General features: G+C 49.1%; 1 protein-coding gene across 1 annotated transcript in view; it reads left to right on the plus strand.

Annotated features, from left to right (window-relative positions):
• The first annotated feature begins 1,467 nt into the window (after window positions 1–1,467).
• LOC144149753 (uncharacterized) overlaps window positions 1,468–14,087 on the plus strand; it is a 34,811-nt gene continuing 22,191 nt past the window's right edge. Inside the window, exons 1-2 of the mRNA XM_077681407.1 lie at window positions 1,468–1,564; window positions 8,033–8,188. Of these exons, the coding sequence (XP_077537533.1) occupies window positions 1,561–1,564; window positions 8,033–8,188 (160 nt within the window). The 5' untranslated portion in view covers window positions 1,468–1,560. The remainder of the gene's footprint in view (window positions 1,565–8,032; window positions 8,189–14,087) is intronic.

Here is a 14,087-nt window from a genome sequence, read left to right on the forward strand (position 1 = left end):
CTTATTGATTAACTTCGAAAGCTCCGCTAGTTATATTCTGTCAGCTGGGGTGGAGATTGTCATGGTTTGCCGTTTCCTAATTAGATCTTTCGCCTCGTGGGAAAGTTTACCAGTATCCTGTCTAGCCATCGTGCCCCCGACTTCTACTGCACACTCATCGCTGGCTTCCTGTGTCGTAAGCTCGGCTTCCTCGGTAAGAGCTGAATATCGGTTCTGCAGCGCGATCCTGAATTCTTCTACTTTACGCCTTACTGTTAGCTCGTCGCTCCTCAGATCTAGCTTATTTCGAGATCTTACTATACGATGGTCACTATACCTTACCCTTCCGAGCACTTCCACATCCTTCACGATGCCAGAGTTATCGCATAATATGAAGTCTATTTCATTTTTATGGTCCCCATTCGGGCTCCTCCACGTCCAATTCCGGCTCTCCCGTTTAGAGAAGAAGGCATTCTTTATGCGTAGGTTATTCCGTTCTGCAAACTCAACTAGTAGGTCCCCCCTGCTATTTCTACACCCCAGACCATAGTTCCCAACTGCCTTGTCTCCAGCCTGATTCTTGCCTACTTTAGCATTGAAATCCCCCATAACTACGGTATACTGTGTTTTTACTTTAGTCATTATCGATTCCACATCTTCATAGAAGCGTTCCACTACCTGGTCGTCATGGCTGGATGTGGGGGCATAGCCCTGTACCACCTTGAGCTTGCACCTCTTATTGAGCCTAATTACAAGACCTGCTGCCCTTTCGTTATTGCTATAGTATTCTTCTATGTTGCCAGCTATGCTTTTATTGACTAGAAATCCCACTCCCAGTTCTCTTCTGTCCTCTAGACCACGGTAACATAGAACGTGTCCATTTTTCAGCACCGTAATGGCTTCACCTGTTCTTCTAACCTCACTATTTTATATCCTCGAAGAACACCTCTAGACTCGCTTCACTAGATAAGGTTCTCGTGTTAAATGTTGCCAGGTTCAGATTCCAATGGCGGCCTGTCCGGGTCCAGGTATTCTTAGCACCCTCTGCTGCGTCACAGGTCTGACCGCCGCCGTGGTCAGTTGCTTCGCAGCCACTGGAGACTGAGGGCTGTGGGTTAATTGGCGTATTCGTATAGTGGTTAGTACCTTGCGTTGTGTTGTTAGCCGAGTTCATTTAAATGCGGCGCACTTAAATTCAAACGAAAGCATCTGTAGGGAGCCTTCATAATACTGAAACAGGCCGGGGTTGCAAACGGAAACCACTTTTGGTCGAAATACGCACTAAGCAGAGAGATTTCACATCAGCCTGGTGCAGTACCTTAAAGGCGCCGCGGAGACAAAATGCAAGTTTGTTTATACGGAAGATTTTGTGTTATAGTGCCCCCGGCATTTTCCCGGAGGCAAACGACGCATTATTCACCGATGAATTAATCAATCTATGAAAGACAGATTCAATACAAAGCGTCCTATACTCTCGTCAACAGGCATCGGCCGTGGCACGTGCTGTGTATCGCGGTCACCACGGCCTTCTTCGCCCCCATCTTCGTGGTCATCATCGGATGCATTAAAGTGCATATAGAGATGGGTGAGTAACACACCAGCTGTCGTAAAAAGAAACTACCTTCGTTCCACTTGATAGGTCCGAGATCAGCGCGAGAGTGGAGTGCTCCCTCTCTTTCGGTGATTCTTGGCTCTTGAATTAGCAACGTTCTTGTTACGCTGAACGTTTTTCGTAGATGTAAAAATCAAAGGTCCCTTCTTTAGAAAAACATAGCTCAAATTACAAGCTTTTTAATAAACGTCAAAGTCCAAAATCCAAGCTGCTTCGACAGTGTTGGAATGGCGCGATGGCATAGACGCCGGCTTCATAACGCGAGGAACAGTTGGATTTCATCCCCCGTATGGCGTTTTTTCCCTCGAGGCGTTTGATATGCCTCCGCTTATCATGCTCGTTTTGTGAAACCAAGTGTGTGAAGTTGTCTTTTGTGCAGTGCTTTTTACTCGGGTGAACGACGCCATCAGTAACTGATCGAAAGCTTCGCTTTTATTAGCAAAGACATTTACAACGTTCCCAGTTTATAGTAAGTTTAGGTATACAGCCTTATCTGCACACGTTCTGTGTGTTTATAGTATAACTAAAAATTATCTGGCAATAACGACGGCAAAGTTAAACAATACTCTAGAGAAATAAACAAATGAGGCTACCCAATTTAATGACACCAAACAAAGCTCAATGTTTGTCTCACCCGAGATGCGCACGGCGTACAGCCGCATGTAAAGTTCAGGTCAACTTTGCTGTCATAGCTGACTATAAAATGTGGATTAGTTGGGGACTGGTGCCAGAACATTCCCATCCTGCGGCAGTCAGTAGTCCGTGGGTCGCGGTGGCGTCATCTGTCAGCTTTATGACTTGTGGATGTAATGGTGCTTCATCACTGAGCCAAACGGCCCCCCATTTCTCTTCGCTAGTGGTGACTATGTGCCTGTGCAATGTGCAAGGCGTTTGAGGGTAAGCCCACACCATGTGCTTTAGGGAAGACGATCAAAGTCCGCATCATTTACATGCTGCTTAGTATATTTATGTCTGGAAGTTCTTGTGAAAGAGGGCGTGGTCTGGGACAAATTTACATTGGAGCTTTCGCCATGCCACAGATTGCCTTCAATTTAAGGACGGGTGTGCCGCTGGATAGAAGAAACGGCCGGGTTGTGTAATATCTCGGGAACTGACGAGCCTGTCCCTACAGTGCACGTTGACTCGCTCAAGACCTTCACCAAAGTCTGCCCGGTTGAGGACATCACCGGACGCCACGTCAGTTCATTGCATGGGAAAGAAAAGTTGGCCGGTAAATGCGGCGGGTGTCGATACCTGAGCGAGAGCAATGGCTGCATCCTCCCCTGGTTCTCGACGTCCAGGAGGAACACGTGTTCCTGCAGCTACGTCACCATGTCAACTGATCACGAATGCCAAGGCCGCTCTCCAGTCGCGGTATTCCGGGCCGTTGGAGCAGCAAACAGACATGCTGGCGTACAGTTTGTGGAGGGCTTTAGCGCGGGCGATACACCGCTCCTCGTGATGTTCAGTGTACTTGTTGCAAGAAAGTCGAGCTGCATGCGTATGTTGAGGCATGCTGTCGGAAAGGAGCATTCTGTGGCCGTGCTGGGTGGCGAAATAGATGCCAACAGAGACGAGACTAGTTCACCCAGTAGTGCTGTTGGGCAAGCTGCGGCATTGAGAACATCGTTCTACTTCTACGAGCTTATCTACGGTGTTGTGTACACCCATATCCATGGGGTGGCCAGTTGAGGGTTCTATTTGTATGCCTATTGCAAGTTTGGTGGCCTTTCCAATGATACATTTGGCATTTTTTTATCTCCATTTTGTCTGTCTCCATTTCAGACATCTTAAGAATGGGGGCAACGTGGGTAATGCGACTGATTATGAAGTCTTGTACCAATAGAGAAGGTGGTCTTTCTTTCAGACAATGGTTCTTGTTAGCGACTCTAGATGTTCTTTCGGAATATTTCGGCGCGAGTGGATTTTGCCTCTTGGATACGGAGGCCAAAGTACCCCATGAAATTCACTGGGGTATTTCTTTTCCTTGGAGGTGCAATTTGATGCTTGGTCGTTCTTCACTTGGAGTACTGCACTTGCTAGACTGTAAAAAAGTGTTTCAGTCTTGTGTGGACTCGCGGAGTGACGTATTTGAATAGAGTGGTACCTGCTTGCGGTCGGCATCGCTGGCTCCAGAGGTCAAAATATTAATGAGTTCTGCAAGAAAGCTGTGTCTATTTCATTAACTTGGCTGAGAAGCGGAGGTAACTTCATCATTACCACAATAAATAAGATTGGGAAAAGAAAGGAACCTTGCAGGACTAACAATGAAGCTGTGGTCAAGTCTGACATTATTCATATGGATAACGTCATACCTCACCCTTCCAACTACGAGTGTGGCAGTGCGGTCACCGAGAAACATGACGACACAGTAGGACGTTTTCACGCTATGTCGAGGTTGCTCAGATTACAAAAGATGGTGGAATGATTGACGCAGTCAAAAGCCTTGGTGAGGCCCAGATTTATGAAGAGCGTGCTATTAAGTGGGGGTACGTGCTGTGATTATCAAAGATCTTGTGCTGGAGTTACAGAATGACATTCTGCATCGATAGGAACCGCTGAAATTCCACCATGGTGTGAGAGCAGAGACTGTTAGTTTCAATCTAGGGATTTAGGCGACTTAGTACGACGTCCTGGAAGAGTTTCCTCAGAGAGGATGTAAGCGGGGTTGGGCCCAGCTTCTCAAATGTGAGGGTATTCCCTGCGTTTAATAATAGAGCAATGTCTGCAGTTTTCTAAGAGGGAAATAAGTTGCCTCCATCCCAAATTATGTTCACGGGGGTAGCCAATGCTACTATTGAGATGCTGTCCAGGTTGGCCGCGTACTGTTAGTTATACCGTGTGGCTCTTGGTCCGTCCTGGTTGGTAGTTTCATAATAGCCTCCTGTGGTTACGAGTCTGTCCAATACTCCCGTTTGTTGCCCCTGTTAGCAGGTTATGGATATGTATGGCTAATATTGGATATTTATAAGCCTTCAGGTGTACATTATACATACGCCGAATGGTAGGGCACTCAGTTATTTACTGAGGGCGGTGGGGCAGCCTAGGGGCTAAGGAGTCATCGTCGGCGATACAAGCAAAGCGAAGGACGGCAGCTTTGCTAATCACACCACTGTCATGCCGTCTAGTAAATTAATTTGATATCAAATAATTCATATATAGTTTACCAGCCACTTTCAAATTGGAATAATATTATAGGATGATGAAATCATTGTTCGTTACCTAGAAGTTCTTTACGGAGTGTTTGGCCTTCAGAACGAGGTCACACATTTTTAGAGGTAGTTTATTGCAAAAACACGAAACACTCAGCCAAAAAGTAAACACTGGTGCAAGCTAGTTCGCATCCCCTTATCTTTTTCAATGGGCCGCGGGTAGTTACCTTGTTTGTTAATAAAATGGCGAACCACCTACTCCAAGGGGGAAGTGTTACTGCATTCGATTTCACACGGTGCGTGGAGCACTTTGAATGGCGCACAGTTTTCAACCAATCAGTTCAGTGAGGTCATGTCGCTCACCAACACTTTCGGCGGATGTTGGCTCAAGGGACACGATAATAAGTGTTGGGGCCTTGGAAGGACATTTTCATTGCCTTCAAGCTTAGTTCGAACCGTCTCAATACGCCTGGTAACTGAAGCCTTGGTGCAATCAGTGAAATAGACGGTTGAGATTGGCTTCATTCTACTAGCGAAAAATAGACGCGGACGAAGAAGTACACAGGACACTCGCTACACTCGTAGGACAGGACAGGACAGGACACTCGTAGCGAGTGTCCTGTGTACTTCTTCGTCCGCGTCTATTTTTCGCTAGTAGAATGCAGTCAGATAACCAACTAGCCCAACTTTATGCCTTAACTGTGAGATTGGCTTATCTTTCCCAACAATAGGTAAACAAAGAAGTCGTTTACGTGAACGTCTATTGTGCCTGCATCGCGGCTACGGTAACACCAAAAATGGAAACACCAAATTCAGACTCCAATAAATAATATAATTGGCTTCAGTTCTTTCTGAAGATGTTTTTGCAGCAAATTTTGCAGCCTACCAATACAGGGGACACATCCCAAATCAATATTAATTGGCCTGGCCGTGAGCTCCGTCAGATTGACAGTACCAGCGAAATCGCCATCAGCGTGACCGAAAAACGTGCCGCGCCCTGGAACCAGCCGGTTCTGGGTGACGTTGCGTAGCGCTTTCCGGAACCGGAAACATCTCCGGCGCCACTGGTGTTGGTGCACCGGTTCGACCAGGCAGCGGGTCTCTCGATGGCATCGTAAACTTTGACAAAGTGCCAAAATATTACGGCTACATTAAAAAAAAAAACTAATGGAAGATCAACATCCTAAACAGAAACGAGCTCAAATGTAACCAAGTTAAAAATTAAACCGAGTAAATGGCATAACATAACACGAATTTTCAAATTACTTTTCAAACTTCCCGTGGCCCTGTGGCCGTTGCAAGGTCGGGGCACCTAGGCAGACAGCGTGCGACCACCGCAGACAATGCAGAAAACGCGTGCCCAAGAAACCACGGATGTCCATGGAACGCCCGGAAAACAGCCGAACATCCAATACGAAGTTTGGGCGGCCACTGTACGTCCCGTGTACGTCCGTACTCGGATGTGCTTTTGTGGACGTACAGTGAACATCCAGCAGCGACTCTGCAAAGGATATACATTCGCGTATGTCCGAGGGACATGCTTCCTTGGACGTGCAAAGTTACAGCGAAGCGTGAAATAATTGCGTAAATTAAATATAAAAGGAAAAACAAAAATATACTCTACTTTCCAATTAAAAAGATTTTCTACATCAACAATTGCAAGTTTCATCTATATGTTAGTAAAATTAAGCCCAATTTTTAAGCATTTTTAAGCAGCCAACGAACTCAAACGGTGATCTCTTTGGGGAAGGGTATATAATCATTGAGAACAGCTAACGAAACTTATGCAGCAAGAATACGTGTTAATGTATTCTTAGAGAGTTATAGCAGAGCGGAGAGCCGGTCCCCGGACGATACCCGGTACAACTGCGCATGCGCACAACCAGTTTTTCGACCGGTCGCCCACCGGGTACCGAACCGGGATGGGACCTCCGTTCTCTCTTGTCTGCCCGGTAGTGCGTTGTTGTGCGGCGTGGTATCCCTTTGTGGAACATACAGTTCTCGTTAATAAAGCAGTTATGATTCTGAAAAAATTCACTGAAAATAAAAAATACACCCAACTTCGGACGTCCGGATGCACGTACGGAAGTATTAAATCCGGACGTCCCATGGACGTGCATGGTATGTCCATCTGCCCTGAATAGGACGGCCTGTGGATGTCCGCTAGATCTGAAATGGACGTATGTCAGACGGCCGACGGACGTCCGCTGGCTTCTTCTGGTGACGTCGCGAGTTGGTGATTGACGTCAGAACTTGTAGCTTTAAGGTCAGAATAGCGTGACGTTATACCGACTCGCATGACAGAAAGATGTTAGTTCTATAAACGTTTCTGAAAACTGCCATCTGTGCTGCCAGCGACCGGAACCGACACTGCCTGAAAGGAACGCATTGTAACTCTTTCTATGCTGACTGGTGCGCCGATTGTCCTTGATTTAGTTCATTAGTGGACGGAGAGGTATTGTTCAGACAATAAACGCCAAAAAGCAAGAGCATTGAGGACGCTTAAAGGTCGTGTTTACGAGGGATGCGCGATTGCCGAATAGGAGCCCAAGCAGACAAAGAATCAGATAATCTTACATCTTTTCTCCAGTAGATCGAACGGAGGTCAGAAACTCTCCACCGATGCACAATGACATCATGACCACGAAGCCACCCTCCGGACACAGTGGCGGATGAAAACACTCCGGTGTCTGACTTTACTTGCATAGCACTCGGGTGCAAGTTAAGAACGGCTAGGGGGTACCACTCCTCCAAAGCGACAGCCCAGCATTGACAGGATGCCAGGTTCTGCCACAGGCGGTTACCGAGTTGAGCATCCACCGTAGCTGTGGAAGTCACCATGTGCATACGTGTGTCTTAATGGCACCGGACCCCTACCGGTAAAATAGGTACAAGCGACTCCCCGGCCTGGCACTCTGCCCTTGTGCGGTACTACAATGCTTGGGAAGTTGCTCGGCCTTGCACGGGAAATCACCCCTATTGTATCGCGGAATGGAAAAATGCATTTTTTGCTGGATGTCAGGGCAAGCGCGCGTTTTGAAATAAATTGCGCATAGCGTGTGACATGGCCTGCTCCTTCTCACGTAGGTTTCTGTCACCACAGCCGGATGCGGCTATTGTCCTTCTAAACTTGCACCCGAGGAGACTCATGAACCTGAGACCAATCAGGAATTTCGTGTACCGGAACCTCCTCCAGTTTCCTTGCAACATGAGCTCCTGAGCGTTCTCTCGTGAAACTTTGCACAATTAACACTCTGGTGGTCTCCACATGCGCTTTTTTCACCTCCAGAGCCAAGGGGAGGCGGCGAGATAATGGTGACGGATTTGGCGATGCGGGCTATAGAGAGCGGCTGCAACTGCGTCCCCTTCTACGACCCTAACGTGTGGTCGCAGGCTGATGCATCCTACTACTGCGTCTGTCCCGAAGATGGCGCCCTGGAGAAAGGTGAGCTAATCGTCCCCAATCTTGGGCACGATTGTGAAAGGAGAAACAGGGACTGCCAGAAACATATAGCAGCCGTGCAAATTGCAGAGAGGAAAACTAAGCTACCGAGTGGAGTGTGCCAGTACAATGACTTTCAAGTATCTCTGTGAAATTGTGCGCAACGGTTCGGCAGTGATTTACTCGAGTCGCGCGCCACTCGATTTCAGCAGTTTACATACAAGATCTGTTCAAACTGAAATCGTAATGGCTCAGACTAAATATATGCATGTGACACCTTTACTGGTGCAGTTATTTCTTCTTGAATGCGTACTGATAACGTGCTTCAATAAATAATCGTGAAATAATAATGACGGAAACAGAAAACACTTTAGGAAATAAATTTGAAGATGTTTTCAATAAATCGAGCAATGCACTGACAGCGGTTGGAGGCGTATTGAAGAATGCGCAGTGGAAAATACTTATACAGAATTCACCCCTTTAGTGAATGAACTGTTCAAGGAAGTAATTTGGTGCGGTAAAATCGAGGTGGTGGAGCTATGGTGCCGAAGTGCATCTAACAAAGTAAAGGTGGCAGCAATACCAGTGCCTTGCGGGTCCGCAACTGCTATAGGGTCCACCCAAAAATTTTTGAGGGGTGGATATTTTGAGAACGAAGTACGGCAAGGTGTTCATTTTAAGAATTTCGAATTCTGGCTCCAAAAATGAAACAACTGTGGTAAAATACCAGTTATCCTGGTGCTGTAGCATGGTGCAGGGCAGAAGCTCTTTACCAAAACGAGGAAGTGGTAAGTTCAAGCGGTCACCGACAGGTTAACGCAGATGGCAACCAGAGACTTCAAGGCCATTTATTCACACATCTTTTCACATAACGAAATGGGGGCAGGTACGGCCAGCTGCTGTTGCTCTCGCGCACTGGCCGTGTTAAGATCCCAGGTGCGCATGTGAAATGGGTCATTCGGAGAGGTGGGTGGTCTTCCAAAAGTGGTGGGTGGCAAAGCGGTAGAGTTGGTGGCGTTTACACCGCCTCCCACCATGGGGAGACGCCTCGAGCGCTGTCTGTATGGGCTCCACTTAAGTACCCCTAACGACCCCTTTCGAAAGCAGCCGCGGGAGGCTCCGGCACGCCTTCCACTGTCGTCGTTGCTTTTGCGACACGTCCACGACTGATATTTACCGCTTGTATGCCTTACAAATACATATGTATGTGGAGAAGTCACTCTGTTTGAAATCAAGTGTTGGACGGAAGCCTGACTGGTCGGGGAAGCGCATGACACAAATTAAAAACTTATGCAGAAGCAACTCGCCATGAAATCGACTGGTCCAATGCGAAAATAAGGGTAAAACAGAAGAATTGGACCCCACGGCTTTATCTTGAATCCCTGACAATGCAGACCACGGAGCACGTACTTAATCGCAATGACCGCAACTTCCCACACGTGCCTACGTTGCCTACGTCACATCTTGAACCCAACATAACCAGATCACATTCTCCCCCTCAGCTCATTGTGAAAGAGTCTCCCGTACGGGAGCCGAAACGTCCTTTTTCTTTTTATAAACACTCGTGGACGGTGTCAGTTCTTAATTTGTGTCATGCGTTTCCCCAACCGGCTTCCGTCCAAATCTTGATTTCATCCACTTACGCCGGGCGTACGGCCAACCAGCCATCACTCAGATCCGTCAGTACATCTCTCTAAACAGCCGAGTTTCCGCCTTCAGAGGACACCTGAACTCAACGGGAAGTGCAAAATGCGCGGACTTATTCCGCGCTCCCTGCGGCTCAACAGACCTGTGGCTACAAGCTCTGAGAACAGCGCGTTGTTTTCAAGGCTTGTTTTACGCTGCTTCAAGCCAGTATACTGGACTGTAGACAACGAGTACGAACGCTTGAGAACGAGGCCTTCTTTGCTCGTCTATGGCTAAAGCACCAGTTTCCGGATGAGTTTGCAAATATTCAGCTGCACGCTAACTTCAAGGCGAAACTGCGTTGCTGCTGTGCGGAACAGAGCCAAGAGCGCAAGCTTGAGAAGTTCAACCATGGAAATCCGGCTTTAGGTCGGAACCCAGTTACTTCTGCTGTGCACAACCTATGGCCGTACAACCTGAATCCCGGAAACTATCCGTTGTAACCCTTGGGCTAAACTTCAACGCGGCTCCTACAAAGGACCCAAAACGAGTGATGTTCGCCGTGGAAAATGCTGTGAGGCCGGTTGAATCTTCAAGACGCGACAAAGCTCGCACTCCTGCGATTGGCGAGCTGTCACGGCTTCGGCCGCGAACGTCCTCTTCACCGCTGTCCTCGGCAAAACATGCAGCGATCAAGCGCCTCCGAAACAACTCAAACATAGTGTTACGTGCTTCCTGGTGACAAAGGCAACGCTACAGTACTTCTTGACAGTTCTGAGTACCACTCCAAAATGATGGCTCTACTTTCCAACAGCAGCCCGTACCTACGCCTCCAGAAGGACCCCAAGCCGAAGCTGCAACGAGACTTCCAAAAGCTCCTTTATGACATATTCAGTTGCGTTTTCCCTAAAAAAAGTCCCTTTACTACCGTCTGCTGTGTCATAATGATTCCGCACCGGCAATGTACAGATTGCCCAAGATTCACAAGCCAGAAGTACCGATACGCTCCATCGTAGACTACACTAGCTCGCCGCTACAAAAGCTGTCCTGGTACCTGCATGGCGTGCTGCGACCACTTCTAGGGAACAGCGCAGCGCACGTTCGCCACTCCGGAGACTTCATAGACAATGTACGGGGCTCCGTCCTCGAAGTTGGCGATATTCTGGTGTCTTTTGACGTCGTGTCCTTGTTCACTAGCATACCAGTGGTTTTGGCATTTGACGCATGCGTCTCAGTTCTCGAAATGGACGCAACTGTGCCCCAGGGTACACATACTGAAGTCCCGGATTTGCGACGCATCACTGACGTTCTGCCTTGAGAATACGTACTTCACGTTCGAGCACTGTTTTAAGTGCGATGCACTTTATAAGCGACCCCAAACCATCCACCGCCGGCGGCGGCGGCGTCCGCAACCCTGCTCTCCCTAGCAACGGCGCAGAGCGGAGAGGAGCGTCGGTAGCAACGGCGCAGTGACGTCACTCACCACGTGGCGCCACGCCCTCACCGCTCCCTCGCGGTGCGGCGGTGTGCGCCGCGCGCATCCCTCTCCTCACCCGCGCCGTGACGTCACGCACCACCTCCTCTCCCGGCAGCTGCCGTGCGCCGCTGCGCGCGTCCCCCTCCCCCTTCGCTCGCTCCTCCTCTCTCCTCGCTGGCTGCAGCTGCGCGCGCACCCCTCTCTCTCGCGCGCCCGCCTTCTCTCTCAGCCACCTGGCTCGGGCGCTCTGCGCGGCGTACCCCCCTTTATATGCAGCGATAAACCGCCAGACCTCCGTGGGTCGGCTCGCGCGCGCTCTCTCGCTACAGTCTCCTGCTCGCTCTGCTCCAGTTTAGACCGTTCGCTGGCTGGGCGCCTCTCAAGGCGATGTCAGAATTACACGCCGTGTACTCTCGGCGCAAGAAATGCATTCGCACTTCCTCACGATTCCCTTCGGGGAGGTGGGGGCAATTTTTTTTACAGGCAGGCGCACGAGAGAGCGATGGGCGCGGCCGTATCGGTCATGGCGGCAAACGTCACGGTGGAGTGCCTCGAGCAACGTGCACTCATTTCGTTCAGCCCTGCGCCCAAAACAGCTCTACGTTACGTAGACGATTGCTTCAGCGTAATCAAGGGGGTGGCACTGACTGCGTTGACAGCACACCTGACCAGCACGCATGATGCAATCAAGTTTACCGTATAGGAGGAGCAGCGTGGGCAGCTTCCATTAATCGACGTCCTCGTCAAGCGAGAAGGAAAATCCTTGACGTTCAGCGTGTACAGAAAGAGCACCCACGTGGGTCGCTATTTGAATTTCAACTCTGTCAACCCTGCCTCCCACAAAAGGCCTGTAGTCGCCTAGTTTGTGAGCCGTAGAAACAGAGTTTACAAGAAACCGGAAGATATCGCTGCCGACATACAACACGTGCATCGGGACCTGTCGGCAAGTGGCTACCCTGACTGGTTTGTGCGCTCCGTGGAACGCCAGCTTGAACGTCCGGCACCGACCGGTAACACGCGTCTCAAGAATCGTGCTCCGATACCCTGTGTACCTGGACTTAGCGTGCACTTGGAGTGTGTTCTACGCCCCTACAGTGTCCAGGTAGCGCACGTGCCAACACAAAAGTTAAAGAACTCCCTCGTGAACGTTAAAGACAAGCTAGCGAAAGAAAAGTTCCCAGCAGTTATCAACAGCATACCCCGCGCAGACTCCCATCGAAGCTATGTCGGCGAGACAGAAAATTTCAGGCAAAAGCCCAAGCAGCACATGTTCAACGTGAAAAAAACGTAACATCTAACGCTCTGGCCGAACACGCAGAAGCAACTTGCCACGAAAAAGACTGTGCCAAGGAGAACATAGTGGAAAAAGAGAAGAATTGGACCTCCCGCCTTTAATGTTGAATCCCTGACCGTTCAGACCACACTTAATCGCAATGACGGCAACTTCCCACACGTGTACGCACGTTGCCTACGTCACGTCTTGAATCCAACATAACCAGATCCCATTCGCCCCCTCAGCACATTCTGAACGAGGCTACCGTACGGGAGCCGGAACGTCTTCATTCGTTTTATAAGCACTCGTGGTCGGTGTTAGTTTTTAATTTGTGTTGTATTTAGGAGAGTGTAAATGTTTCTAATGCGATGTTACTGTCGTACATTCGGTCTGTATAAGTCTCAGGTGTGTGTCAGAGGTCGGCGTAGCGAAACCGGCACATGCATGGATCTGATTGCAATTACATCGCCCTGAAATGTACAGCCTTTGTCAAAATTTTGTGGGTCATGGTGACCGTGGCTGGAGCAGGCGCGCGGCCTAGCAGGGGCGCTGCGCTTGCCGCTGTCGGCTGGTTGCGCGGCTAAACAGAGCAAGCGGAACTTCTGCTCTTGCTTTTGTAGTGCGTCCGGCGCGACAAGTGCTGCGCAAAGTGCCTGCGCTGAAGCGGAGTGCGCCTACTGCGCGTACTCCGAGAAACCGGCTTCGGTGCACTTATCCCGCCAGCGATAGCAGCGATAGTACGAAAGGAAGCGCGAAAGTTCCCCTCACTCTATTCAGTCGCGTAACCAGCCGACAGCAGCAAGCGCAGCGCCCCTGCTCAGCCGCCCGCCTGCTCCGGCCACGGTCGCCGTGGCCCACAAAATTTTGACAAAGACTGTACTAACCCTGTCTCCCTGAGCAGCGTTTCCTCAGATGGTCATACACTACGATGTAAATTTGTTTTTGTGTGTCCTTATATAATCTAGCGGAGCACTTATATCTGACAGCACGCCAGGTGCGCTTGCCGGTATCATACCTCAGATATTGGTCACTACCCTTGACAAGCCAATGTGGCATAAATTTCACGAACATCCTGTGAAGAAATATGTTGGAGAGTGCAAAATTACACTCGGGAATTAGCACACGTACGACTAAAATTTTATTGATGGGTCGTCTTGTGAGGCGAACGCGCGTAAACATTCATCTGTTACATTTATCCACCACGAGCGGCGCGTGGACGGACGGGCTTATAGAGTAATCTGCGTCCGCGGCTAAACTATTCTTCGTAACATCATCATATTTCACAGGTAGCCAACAGAACCTAGCACACACTGAAATAAGAGGGCCTTACCAGATACCACACTCTTTCAACGACACCTTTTATTGCTTGTGAACTGTTCTGTATTTTCCAAATACTGCGTCATCCGAGTGAGCAACAGTTCGATGAATTCGAAAAACAAAGGGAAAACAAACGCGCAGCTTCTGTGTGTGATAACTAAAACGTCCATTACTTCATTTCACACTGCATTTTAACACAACAATAGTTA

The sequence above is a fragment of the Haemaphysalis longicornis genome, unplaced genomic scaffold (assembly GCF_048455015.1).
Source record: "Haemaphysalis longicornis isolate Haplotype H1 unplaced genomic scaffold, Haemaphysalis longicornis Haplotype H1 scaffold_8, whole genome shotgun sequence".
Lineage (NCBI taxonomy): Eukaryota > Metazoa > Arthropoda > Arachnida > Ixodida > Ixodidae > Haemaphysalis > Haemaphysalis longicornis.